Below are 14,644 nucleotides of genomic sequence, written 5' to 3'. Positions count from 1 at the left end.
TCATAACAGAGTAGGATAAACTTTTTATTTGATAAGACACAAAATGTCAAACTATGAAAGAAACTTTTACCGAACAAATGAGTCGACAAAAAGTCGTGTGATTTTGTTACAAGAAATCATCTGATGATAAAAATGTGTGTGAATGGACAAACCAGCAGGCTGAGCACACTGTAGAACATCTGAAATGTTGATTCAGCCATTCTAAAACATCTTAACCACTTCTGTATTAAGGTTATTGAACACTGAATCCAAAATTTGTCATCCATAAATTTCACACGCTAAAAAATATATTCAACCTCACGTGTGAATCGTATTGACGCACTGCCTTTGAAACTTTCGTCCATCATTAAAAAATAAAAAAATTTGAACCAATTTTTTTCCACTTTTCCTCTCTATGCAGCATTGGATGAGCACAATATGCAGCCTATTCCTTTTTTTCTACTTTGGAAAAGAGAGCAGAACAAAGTATCACAGTTTAAACTGACTCCAAATTGTTTAACATTTTTTCGTAACGATTGATTAATTTGCATCGGACTCAGTGTGCAACGTTTGTGTACGTGATAAATTTTTTGCATATGAATACGCAATACAAAAAACCTTTAGTGTTATTATATTAACCTATTATTACTTCCAGAATTGTCAATATCGTCTGTTTTCCGCATCTCAAGCCTTCATTGCATGCCATTGTCTTCTGAGGTGCAAGTAATTCATTAAATGAAGAAAAGATTCACACAGCTTGTCCTACCACAGAAAATTCCATTTTTACTTTTGACATTTGGCACCAGTTAATCAGGAAGTGACGATTTTGATTTTTTTTGACTCATTGGATAGAAACACTGCTTTATTTCCACATCTTTTATGCAATATTCCAGTTTAGCAGATAATTTAATTTGCATATTTAGATGGAAACATAGCTATTGTCAAGAAGGAAATTAAATGTACTTACTTTCTCTTTCCCTGATGTGGAGGTCTTCACACTGCATCCAGTCTCAGTCACCAATGACTCTCCACATAATTCCTGTAAATGTGAGAAAGAGAAACACAAGATTAAGACAAGAAGGTTTGCAAAGTGGCGGTTTAATTCTCTTTGACTTATGTTAAGAAAAAAGAAAAAAAAAGAGAGAGAGAAACAAGATTGATTTGCTAAGTGACTACAACAACTAACAGAAGTAGAATCAATAATAACCAAAGTGTAAATATCTACAGCCACTTACACAACTATTTTGTGTACATAGCAGAAATAGAACAAAAATATAAAAACCTGCACAAAAATTAAGATAATTCTTTAGAGCAATTTGAAACATCAAAAAGTAAAACAAATAAATAAAATTCAAAACACAATACAACTAAGCTGGCCTCTGGTAATAGAAAACAGTCTCTAGCAAAACGCATACTTACCCTTGAACGCCATGGCCAAGAAAAATCGCCATAGTTGTAGGTGATTTCTTCATCTGCAAATATATCTCTTATACTAAACAGACACAGGTGTGGCCTTCCTTTAAGAACGATTTTTTTCACTTTGCAGTTTGGATTCCTGTGATTATCATTCACTAGACGTCCAAGTGATCCATCCTCTTTTGAAGCATCGATGCTGTGGGAAAAATACTGCATACTTAAAACATTCCTGACTGAAACACAAAGTACTACCCTTATATTGAATATTTTGTTAAGTTAACCTTGGCCCATTTAATCTTTTGTCAAATATATGACAGTTACTATCCTTTTCTAAGTGTGTCTCTGTTAACATCATGACCACCTTGTTATTGGTTACTTTTTTATAACAATTATTATATTGATAAAATAATAAAAATTATTATTAATATTTATGCAAATGAAATGCATTTTTGACTACCACTGAAAATGATTTACAGTACACAAGCTTAAAACATTTTAGACCTCGTTCACGCCTGTATTTAGCATCATCCACTTTTGATTGTGTTGACAAACATGTTATAAACTTAATGCCTTAATGAAAATATGGGATACATTTCAATGTACTCGTGTTTTTTAAAATATTATACATCTTTAAAAATTACTTTTAAAAAAAATGTTTAAAAAGAAACCAAAAACGTACAACTTACCAGTAATGTGTTCCATTAAATGTAAATTCAAACAAGTAGTTGCTTTTATTGTCTTCAACATGTTTACTATGTGAGAGAATCCCACGGTATTCCACGACAAATCTAGAAGGTTCAATGTGCTCCAGTGCAAACACACCTCTCCCTAAAATGGCAAAAAAGTCAACCTTTTTGTTGTACAGTCTATAAACATATTAACATGAGGTGCAGTAACTGGAAAAAGTAGGGCTTTCATCAATAGGCTTCAAGAACACTATCATCTGTAACTCAAATTAGAGAAATATTGACATTGTTTTCCTGTTTGACTGAAGCTTGTATGCACAATATGCAGCTAGGAAGTGGGAAAGTGAAAACACTATTTGTAAGGCACATCTTACCTTTAAACGGGTTAATTTCTCGTCCCTCAATGAAGGCTTTGTCTTTGCCTGACAATATGGACTCTTTTGCATCCTGCTCAGGTTTTATTCTCCTTTTTCTTAACATGTTGACTTAAAAAAAGGAAGAACAACATGAAAATTTGGTTTCCACAACGTGTTTTATAATATGAGAATTGTCATATTAATGCAATTATAGCAGTTGTCAGACTGTAGTAATATCTCAAAAAAAATTAATATACGTGGCATATATGAAATATTTGTGTATTATAAAAACTTCAACAATTCTGTTTCAGCATTAGAAATTAAAAAAACAAAAATATACAATGTTAACGTTATTTATTTCGGTAATCAACAATACTGCTAGATTAGGGCAGCTGTATTTATATATTACATTTAATACAATACTGTATTAAACTGCAAATTCATTTACTCAAATTATTAATAATTAATGAATTATTAAATAAATGAAAAATAATGCGCTCGTGTATTTATGACAACAAAATGGTGAATACTTAATGAACTGTATAAAGTAGTCAAATTTCGCTTGTAAAAAAAATAATAAAACAAATGAACAAAAAATCTTATCTTACTGTAATTAGTTCAGACACCATTTTGTCTGCTTATAGCGTTGCACCTGTGAAATGACCCTGACTAATCGTCTTGCACAGAATTTTTAAAGTTAATTTAACACACACCACATGATTATATAGTAAATAAGCAATTCATACCTTGAAGATGCACAAATGTTAGTCTTCTGTCGTTGTCGATAGTTAACGTGGCTGGAATTAAGCCTAATAATTCAGCTAATTTAGATTAATTGTTCCTCTCTCCCTCGTGTAGCTTCGACAACCAATTGAAAATCAGAAGCGCTGACTGTGACGGACGTCAAATCCAACCAATCGCTGACAAGGATTCCGCTGCTTGACCAATGAAACGCGACCAAATCCAGCCAATCGCTGACGAGGATTCCGCTGCTGAAATGTGTATGGAACGGCAGTAGCATAGAAGTTACGATAGTGGGAGATTATACACTCTGAGCATACACTGATACACGCAGACAAGCGGGTTCACCGTAATTATTGAGACATAACGAGAAAACGCGGGAGGTGGTAAGGCGCGCTTTTTTGAACACTTCTACACTGCTCGACTTATCGGGACATCAGCACTGTACTCATAGTTACGGTGTGTGCCCATAGTGTCGGTATGTATTCAGGTGTTTTGTCCCAACAGTCCGGCCGCACCAACGCACACACACACACACACACACACACACACACAACCCTCCTCAGAAGAACTGGGGAGATGGACGCGAGTCTCTTAGGCGTCACACACTCTACCTGCTCTTTCTTTTTCTCTCTCTCTCTCTCTCTCTCTCACACACACACACACACACAACGCTCCTTAGAAGAACTAGGGAGAGCGTCGCGAGTCTCCTAGCCTCTCCCTCTCACACACACACACAACGCTCCTCAGAAGAACTAGGGAAAGCGACGCGAGTCTCTCTCTCTCTCTCTCTCACACACACACACACACACACACACACACACACACACACACACAACGCTCCTCAGAAAAACTAGGGAAAGCGACGCAAGTCTCTCTCTCTCTCTCTCTCTCTCTCTCTCTCACACACACACACACAAACAACGCTCCTCAGAAGAACTAGGGAAAGCGACGCGAGTCTCCTGTCTCCTAGCCCCTAGGCGTCACAAACTCGACCTGTTCTTTTTCTTTCTCTCTTTCTCTCTCACACACACACACACACACACACATCACGCTCCTCATCAGAACTAGGGAGATCGACACCTCTCCCGTCTCCTAGCTTACGATCGCCATAGCAACGACAAACGGAAGTGGAACGCGAGCTCACAAAAGCCTTTAACGTTAAATCCGTAAACAAAGCGGCACGCGTCGCGTTTTTAACGTGGCTTACATGTGATAAGAGAATATAAAGAGTAACCGCGTGTACTGTACCAGGTTAACAAGTAACAAAACACAATAAATACATAATTTGCAAGTTAAACGAGGCAACAATTTTAATCACACTTACTTACACTAGTGAATAAACCTCAACCACTGACTCTTCACAGTTCACAACTCATCTTTGGGTAGAGACTGTCAATATTATCCATCTGAGCACAGCGTGACTTCATTCGACCGGCGGCGTCTGTGTGTGTGTGTCTAGTGTTTTTTCTGTGTTAGTGGGCGGGGCCGCAGGTTTCAAATCTCCCTGGTTTGCGCGCGTAACTACTGGCGAGGCTTGTGTTTCGTGGCTGCGTCATCGCGAAACACCTAATGACTCGTTATCAAGACGACTCGTTTGAAGCACTATGAGTCGACTCTTTTATAGATGAATCAATAATTTTAAACACTGTACACTTACAGATTTAAGCCTTAGCTGGATATTTCACTTCACTTAGAGCTGTGTTACACACTACATAGTAGGGCATTTTCAAAAACCCATAATATGGGCTCTTTAATAATATACATTCTTGTAATACTCTCATTGCTATAGTTTAGAGACATCTTTCCTTTTAGTAAAGAAGTATTAGGTTTATAGGTGTGCATTTTAATTCTTATGCATCAAACATACGCTCCAAACTTGTTCTTGATTGAGACATGTTGAATTCTTCTTTCATCATTTGCAGTGTTTGCAAATTGCATTGTAATTTTTTTATTTTTTTTCAAACTATTTTTATATCTGTGTTATATTATATTCTGTGGTGGATCTTTACGCTGTGGCAACCCCTGATAAATAAGGCACTTAGCCAGAGTGAAATGAATGGATGAATTATTTTCTGTAAAGCTGCTTTTGGCCATGACACGTTCACACCTAAAGAGGCGTTTAAGTTAATATATGCAGCACCTTTCATTTATTCTCTTCGGTAAGGCGAGATCTTCTCTTAAGGTTCATAATTTGAGGGAAAATGTGCTCAACGCATTATAAAGCTTGAAGCATTAGAATTAGTGCTCAGTATCAGCCGATCACCATGACAAGGAATCGGTACTCAATATCAGCAGCAAAAATCCTGATCAGAACATCCCTAGCTTTGACCCAACTTGGCTGTCAGAGCAGCAATACTGCCCCTTGCTGTACAAGACTGATCTTGGTAAGTCTGTAAATACACCCTTAAAAAAAAGAAGTATTCTTAAGTTAAGGTCAAGTATAAAGTATACTTTATTTAGTAAGTAATTAAGCCCAAGATACACTACAGTGACTAAAGCTGCACACTTTGTAGATAAAAAAAAAGATATTAAAAAAAGTAAATTTTTAGCTTGTACAGTTCAAATAATTGTTGTTTTTTACTGCTGTCATTCAAAAGAAACAAATTAACACCATGACTTCTGTGTCAGTGTCAGTCTGAACAGCCACGCCGTGCCCCTCCCCAAACTATAAACCTAGAGGAAACACTGAAACCGATATTCCTTTCCAGTTATCTGTGTTTTGTTTTCGTGGGGTGTCAGTGCACTTTACTGATGCATTTCTAAACAGTTCGCAGAGAGAGAAAAGAGAGAATACTTTTTTATTATCCTTATATTGCAAAAGCACACAAGTTTGTTGGCATTGAGAGTGTACACAATAAAAACTAGATACTTAACAGATTCAATTGATGTATTGATCTTATCTGTAAGATCAAAACTGAAAGTGTAATTTTTAGGTTTTTTTAGCGTTTTGAGGAGAAGACGCATCAAAACGTGTATACGCGGTCTTCGACCCCTGGGGGTTAAACACTTATATGTATGTCGCAGTTAATGACGTTATCCAAGAGTCTAATTGTTGTTGTTCTGAGATTATAAGTAGAGCAGTATACAAACTTTTGGCGAGTGTTAAAGCTGGCCTCTGCTGAGGAAACTGCAAACTATCTACAGTAAACTTTCTTTTAAGTAAATCTCTGACTCCTGCTCTTCTTCATCTGATAGACTGGTCTTTTTTGGCTTAAAATTGTTGGTCCCCCTACAAAGTGTATTTATGCACGCACACTATAATCTGCTGTTTTACTCCACTGAACTCTGTATAAAAGACAAAAACTTTTTTGAACAGGCCTATCTAAAGGGTTAATGCAGCCAACTGATGATCAACAGTAAAAATGACACATTTTACCTCTTCCCAACAGGGAAAACACCAACAATCTAGAATGCATGATTATTTGGTTTCATGGCTTTGCGATTAAAAAAATGTGGTTGTAGTGGAACTAAATATTATTATCACGATAACGATATTTGTGGCCCACAATCAATAAATGAATATCGTCACAATTTTACAGTATAAACACCAAGCCAATATTTTAATGCGTGGAGTTTACAGATTATACTGCAACACAAGCATGAGGTGACTGCATCTAGATTGCAAGTGTTTTTTTTTGAGGAATGTAATGTTGATCAGGTAGCATTTCTCCTGTTTAGTTCAAACTTCCCAAGGTAACACAACAAACCTCATTAACCAGCTTAAAAGCCAACACAAAGTGGCTGTCATCAGTGGATTAATGAGCTCAGGAGAATTCTGCTTTGCATTTTTTATGCATTACTAACATCACTAAAACAGACATTTATTTTATAAGTCAACAAAATATTCGTGGAGATTCAGCAGTTTTTTTTTTTTTCTGACACGTTTGCCTGTCATGTAGACAGAAAGACACTATCCAATTGTTTCAATATAAAAAAAAGTAATTGTGGCCCTATTCACGCAGATATTCAGGTTAGTTTTCAGTAATCTGATGTCAATTTATAAATAGACTAGCCTATTTTATGCATGAAATAATGAAATAGATAACTAATTACATTTATTTCTGATTAGACCATGCTCTTTATTCAATTTTAATAGGTATATACACGCTTTTTTTAATAACATGATTAAAAGCACATTAAAGACTAAACACATAAAATAAAACATTCACAAAGGTGTATCTTATAGAAAAACACCAAGTGACGGGCGCTGCTTTCAGTTTTAAAAGAATCAAGCAGATTTAAAAAAAATCTATGTTGCAGAAGAGAAATGACAAAAATTTAGCAAAAGAAAAAGATTAAATATATCTGGACTGTTGAAAGAACATTCTACTTTATATATTCTTTCAACTCAATACAACAGCTAAGATTATGAATGACGGAGTGTAAAGCTGTCTCTCCAGCGTGCTTTAGCAGTGCGTCCCGCTGTTTATGAATGAGGAGGCGGAGAGAATACGCAGTTTAGTTTCACCTCAAGATTTTTAAATAAAAACTAACACCGAACTGCTCATCACGCTCAAGAAGTTACACTAAGTTAAATGCAAAACTGTTCTTAGATGCACCTGCAGGAAGCAGAATGAACCGAACACGCCATTCTTTTAATTCAATATTCGTAAGGTATGTGACCCAACCGCAGATGCTTTGTCATGTTGGTCGTGACTCTGTTTTACAACTTATTATGTTGTCAATAATTACACTTAGCCTTGCCATCATTCTTCACCACATGTAGCCACGCTTTTGAGCACATCTTGCGATCAATCTCTAACTAAATGTTTAGATTATTAATGAAGGTGCTCTCAAGCTGCAAAGTTCCTGGCAGAGTAGCAGGTGAAAAAATGTGTGAGAACTAGTAACAACTACTAGAAACAAGTTTTAATCCATAAAGAAGAAAAATCAAGAAATTGTGATCAACGTGACATATGCAAGCTGAAAGTACTAAGCCAGGGGTGTCCAAACTCTGTCCTGGAGGGCCGGTGTCCTGCAAAGTTTAGTTACAACCCTAATCAGACACACCTGGGCTAGCTAATCAAGCTCTTACTAGGCTTTCTAGAAACAACTTGCCTCAACACACCTGCATGAATGGAGCTAAAAGCTGCAGGACACCGGCCTTCCAGGACCGAGTTTGGACACCCCTGTACTAATTCAACACGATCAACGTAATAGCAGATAGACTTCTACAAGAATACCGTATATCAACAGCTCAGTTAAACTTGTTTTCATTTATTGTTTTATTTATTTTGTATAGCCCCAGTGCTCAAGGACGCTTTACAAACAGTAGGAGAACAAGAAAAGCAACAAACTTAAGAAGGTAAAGAAAATGGGAGACTAATAATACATAAAAGAATGACAAAAGACATGAGAACAAGAACAGGAAAGAAACTCATTCCTGTCTTTCAATGAGTTATTATGTGCATTTAGCAGAACTAGGCAGCACACTCAGAGCTGCAAGATGGATTTAATTTAGTATTCTTATTATTAAAAATTATATGAATGAGGATCAAATGACTGAGTTGGTCTTTGAGAATGAAAACCAACCTGTTTGTTCCTGCAGATCTTCCTGTTTGACTCTGAATGTTTCTTCAATCTTCACATCTTCACTCTCCTCTTTAATAAACGCCATCTTTATAACAGTGTGGAGATCAGTCGCTTCAGCAGGAGTTTTTCTCTGTGTTTGGAAACTTTATCCTGTTTAAAATGAACAAAACAATGAGCCGAAACAAAATAACTTCTCTTCAACACTTGCTTCAACAGTTTCTTTTAATTAGAGCAATTAACAAAAAGATGAAAGAAACAAGAAATCAAAAATAAATCATTGAGGTAAAGTTGGTTTTATATTCACACATTTGTTCAGTGACAACTTGTGACATGGTCCTTGTATTGTTTACCATGGTACTTTAAGTCTGAAACCTCATCTAAGTAGGACTTGAAAACAACATTACTATTTATTTGACTGTGAACAATGTTGTATTTTGATAAGATGATTTCCCCGTTTAGAATTAGCAAATAATTATATAAAACAGTTATATTCAGTTAGTTTAGGAGAAAGTCTGAATGTGCGAATATAAAACCAACTTTACCTCAATAAAGAAATCAGGTAAGTCCGAGCACGAAGCAATTGGCACAAATGAGCTGATTAAAAACAGTACTCCATTTTTGTATATACAGTGATGTATACATAGAATGAACTGACATTATGCTATTTAATGAATTAAACCTTCATTAAAACACTTATTACACACATTTCTGTTACTTTATTCAAACAGTAGCCCTGGATTACTGTGAGTAAAATCATACTACGTTGTATAAAGGGTAAATAATATTGTCAACAACAGGTACATATTTTGCACCGGAGGGAAAACCTGAAACTTTAATCAATCGCTTTATATCTGTAAAAGCTTTAAAACAAACCTTTCTCCACTTGAATCACATCGCGGGAGCGGCGCAGCCTTATGACGTCACACGCCACGCCAAAATAAAAGTCCTTTTTGTTTGGCTTTTTTGCCACTGGCAGTTATGACTTATTGATACATTTCTCCCTCGTTTACCACTTTACACGACATATCTGCTATCTCTCACACAGACACAGATATTCAGTATTTAAAGTTGATCAAAAGATTTAAAGAGCCCATATTATACATGAAATAGGGTCATATTTAGGTTGTAAGGGTCTCCAACAACAGTCTAATATGCATGCAAGGTCATAAAATACTTTGATGGTCTTATAATCTGCATTTATTTTTACCTAATTATCCCAACGACTCCCATATGAATCATTCAGCGATTCATTTGTTCCCAACCCCCTCCTCAGCGCGAAGCTAATCTGCGCTGATTGGACCGATGACAGCCTGCTGTGATTGGTCGACAGTGACAGGCTTCAGCACGAGACAGAGTGAAATGCCCAGCTGGTAATCAACTATATAAACGTAGTCACAGTGCACACGCGCTTCATAGTGTAAGGCTTTTTTCACACACACACACACAACCCTCCTCAGAAGAACTGGGAAGATCGACGCCAGTCTCCTAGCCTCTCCCTCTCCCTCTCTCACACACACACACAACGCTCCTCAGAAGAACTAGGGAAAGCGACGCGAGTCTCTCTCTCTCTCTCTCTCTCTCTCTCTCTCTCTCTCTCTCTCTCTCTCTCTCTCTCTCTCTCACACACAACGCTCCTCAGAAAAACTAGGGAAAGCGACGCGAGTCTCTCTCTCTCTCTCTCTCACACACACACACACACAACGCTCCTCAGAAGAACTAGGGAAAGCGACGCGACTCTCTCTCTCTCTCTCTCTCTCTCTCTCTCTCTCTCTCTCACACACAACGCTCCTCAGAAAAACTAGGGAAAGCGACGCGAGTCTCTCTCTCTCTCTCTCTCACACACAACGCTCCTCAGAAAAACTAGGGAAAGCGACGCGAGTCTCTCTCTCACTCTCTCACACACACACACACACACACACAACGCTCCTCAGAAGAACTAGGGAAAGTGACACGAGTCTCCTGTCTCACGATCGCCATAGCAACGACAAACGGCAGTGGAACGCGAGCTCACAAAAGCCTTTAACGTTAAATCCGTAAACAAAGCGGCACGCGTCGCGTTTTTAACGTGGCTTACATGTGATAAGAGAATATAAAGAGTAACCGCGTGTACTGTACCAGGTTAACAAGTAACAAAACACAATAAATACATAATTTGTAAGTTAAAAGAGGCAACAATTTTAATCGCACTTACTTACACTAGTGAATAAACCTCAACCACTGACTCTTCACAGTTCACAACTCATCTTTGGGTAGAGACTCAATATTATCCATCTGAGCACAGCGTGACTTCATTCGACCGGCGGCGTCTGTGTGTGTGTGTCTAGTGTTTTTTCTGTGTTAGTGGGCGGGGCCGCAGGTTTCAAATCTCCCTGGTTTGCACGCGTAACTACTGGCGAGGCTTGTGTTTCGTGGCTGCGTCATCGCGAAACACCTAATGACTCGTTATCATGACGACTCGTTTGAAGCACTATGAGTCGACTCTTTTATAGATGAATCAATAGTTTTAAACACTGTACACTTACAGATTTAAGCCTTAGCTGGATATTTCACTTCACTTAGAGCTGTGTTACACACTACATGGAAGGGCATTTTCAAAAACCCATAATATGGGCTCTTTAATCTAAACATTTTTAAGACAATTTTGAAAAAAACGTTTTTGGGTCATTATCACTATAAAGTGCCTTTGAGACATCAACATTTAAAAAAAATAAAATAAAAGTTAGAGATTTTTTATTTAACCACATTGTTGTATTAATTAGACCTTATGCTGTAAGAAATGAATGTTGGTCAAGCTCCTGCACTTTTTTTTACAAGTGCAAGCAGAAAAACAGGAAACAAACCTCAAATTGTGGCAATCCTGCAATGAACAATTCAAAGTAGTATACCTGATGTTCATGAACTTCAGGTGTGAGGTGTTGAGGATTAAGGGATGTGAAGTCTAGCTGCCTAGACCTGTATCAAATATTTATTTGGGTCCTCATACTTGGAGAAGATCTGGAATATAACTTTCAAAGGTAAGTTAACTACTGGATGCTAAAGTTAACATTTTAATGTTCCTTTGTAGTCCTAATTCTAAGAGAAAATGATACACAATGGTTATGAATCTTGATTGTACAGAATTTAAATATGGGTTTTTGTTTCCTCCTTGTGTAATGTGTATGTAGGTTAAAACATCAAACTAAAACTTTTTCGTTAGAAAAATGATTTATGATATAAAACAATTTTGTAACTAAAGCAACTGCATTTAACATTTAACTCAAATAAACTCAAAAGAACTACAAACACAGGGGTGCACAAACTTGGTCCTGTATTGCTGGTGTCTTGAATAGTTACATTTTAACCACAATCAGACACAATATGACCAGCTAATTATTAGACACCAGTCATCCAAGACCAAGTTTGTGCACTCCTGTACTAACTTTATTGAAATGCATATCTATTATTATACAAATTTAATTTCCAAAACTCTCCGGTTTGCATGCTCAATTGCTATTGTGCATGGAAGTTATTTCACCAAATCATCAATATTCCCATTGTATAGATGGGCTGGGATCTCGAATTCACTGAAATCGCTGCAAATCAGCTGCAGGCTTTTCCCTCTTCTGAGACCCCAACAACCTCTACTTCCTCAGTTTCATGTCTTCTCTCAGCAACCTGCACTGAGTGAGTAAAATTGACATGTTTACAACTGTAATTGTTACAGTGTTATTACAGTGATTGTTTATCATTATAACTTCATTACAGAGCTATAATAATAAAGTTGAATAAAAATGTTATATTGTTATTAGCAGACCATGCAATGGCAGTCATGTATGCAGAAATTATAATGTAATATTTGATTATATTATAAAAGTTCTGTAATAAGAAGTTTCATATCAAGTGAATCTATTTTATTTTAATAGTTTAAACGTAAATGAATATGCTTATTCACAGTTTATAATCAAAAAGATTTGATATCTTATAGTTTATTTTACTTTTTTGTGAGTTCTAGATAGAGATGCACAATATTATCAAACATCATTGGTGGTTAAAGTGATGTACTGTTAATATTTTTAGATATTTTTTTAAAATCAACTGTAAAATCATAGAATCACAAAACTACCAAATAGGTTCCCCCTCAACAAATGCCAAAATTTTTATTATATTGAATAAATGTCAAATCTAAATGTGTGCATTGTGGGTGTGCATTCCGTGTTTCAGGTGAGATGTTAAACCGAGGTCCTGACACTCTGTGATCATTCAAAATCCCAGGATGTCCTTTGAAAAAAAAGAAAGCAAGCATTAATAAAAACAAAATTAAGAACTATTCTTGTATGGTCAATCGATGCATTGAATTTATTAAAAGGGAACTAGACAATCCCTGTTCTTGCCATGACAGAATATAGATAAACTTTTTCATCTGTATGTTGCAGTTAGAAAAGAAGGATATGCATCTGTAATTCTGATGCAAAATATGTGTGATGGCCGGAAACATATCACAGCACCAAGCTGGATATAATCGCTCAAGACCCTCCACCATGTTATCAGCAGGGCCTGACTGCTGTTTACTATGCATATGAGAAAACATCAGTTATTACAATGAACACACTCAGTAATTATCTATACACAACACAAGGTAACTGAATTGATAGAGCAAATAAGATTTGTTCTGACTCAGGCCAGAAGTATATCTGACTCTTTTGGCTTTTCCAGATATAACAATACAAAGGTGCAATACAGTAAACTCAGCTAATTACATTTTTCTCAAAGGAGAAAGAACGTCACAGAATGTATGATCGAATCATTAGCATTCAATGGATTAAGACCTAGAGTCAGACCAAATATCTAATGCAGAACTTGATTACTTTGTGAACTGTTATTGCTTCAGAGATGCTTTAAAGGTCACCTAGGTTACCCCTTTTTTCAGATTTAATATAAGTCTTTTGTGTCTCCAGAATGTGTCTGTAAAGTTTCAGCTCAAAACAACCATCAGAGTATTTGTCATAGCTGTCTGAAGTGTCTGTATTATAGCCGGTAAAACCTGCTTGCTATTTTTTTGTACTGGGCCTTTAAGGCTAGTCCTCTCCGTCTACCGTTCCCACGTGCCTGTCAGCAACATGCCTCAATCGCTGCCCTCGGCTGCCTCAGGAAGCAGATCTCACGTCGCGTTTGTGAGAAATACTATAGTAAGAACTTTACCAATGAGTATTGATGCATTTTTGTGATTTGCAACCATAAGTCACACACAATGTCGTTACAAAGTTCACGCGCACACACAGCGAGGACACGCGCACACACACACACACACACACATATATAGTGCAGACACCCACACAAACAAACACAGAGAGAGAGAGACAGAGACAGCGTGCTTGTTTAGCTTCGCACTCTGTTTGCACGCATATGTGACAGGATACAGGTTAATCCTCACTGCTGTATGGATATCTGTTATGTTAATGTACAAAATAAACCTGATATAATGTCCACAAACCAGGATTGAAGCATCTTCCTTTATAATTGTTCTGACACGCGGCTCAGTTGATGAAGTAAAGCTAAGCTAAATCGCTCTACTTCATTACACACGTGCACTGTTTTAAAACATTTTAAACATGTGAAACTCACTCTTGATCACATTTGATGATGATTGATGATCCCAGCGTACTGAACAGAGCTTTTATTCCCGGTTGCTTGCACGTCTGGTCTTGTTGATATGATTATACACGTGACTACCAGGACATGTTAATACGCACAGCTGTCAATGAATTCAGTGGGCGGGGGGACCACACTCCTACGTCAAGTTGAGGTAGATCTGAAAACCGCTCCGATTGGTCCACCATTTTTATGATGTTAAATTTGAAAAAAAAAAGGACTGGGTGTGTTTATATCACCCCAATATGACTGTCTTTACACTATATCTACACACATGTCTGTGCAAACAGCTTGAAAAGTAGA

At 36.9% G+C, this 14,644-nt stretch overlaps 1 protein-coding gene across 1 annotated transcript in view; it reads right to left on the bottom strand.

The window, feature by feature from the left end:
• Window positions 1-8,859, bottom strand: part of LOC130221935 (gastrula zinc finger protein XlCGF26.1-like) — a 151,600-nt gene extending 142,741 nt beyond the window's left edge. The window contains exon 1 of the mRNA XM_056454515.1: window positions 8,714-8,859. Within this exon, the coding sequence (XP_056310490.1) occupies window positions 8,714-8,798 (85 nt within the window). The 5' untranslated portion in view covers window positions 8,799-8,859. The remainder of the gene's footprint in view (window positions 1-8,713) is intronic.
• Window positions 8,860-14,644: the final 5,785 nt, after the last annotated feature.

Source organism: Danio aesculapii, chromosome 4 (assembly GCF_903798145.1).
Source record: "Danio aesculapii chromosome 4, fDanAes4.1, whole genome shotgun sequence".
Classification (NCBI taxonomy): Eukaryota; Metazoa; Chordata; class Actinopteri; order Cypriniformes; family Danionidae; genus Danio; species Danio aesculapii.
The sequence above is the reverse complement of the archived record's forward strand: the minus strand, read 5'-3'. Positions and strand labels throughout refer to the sequence as shown.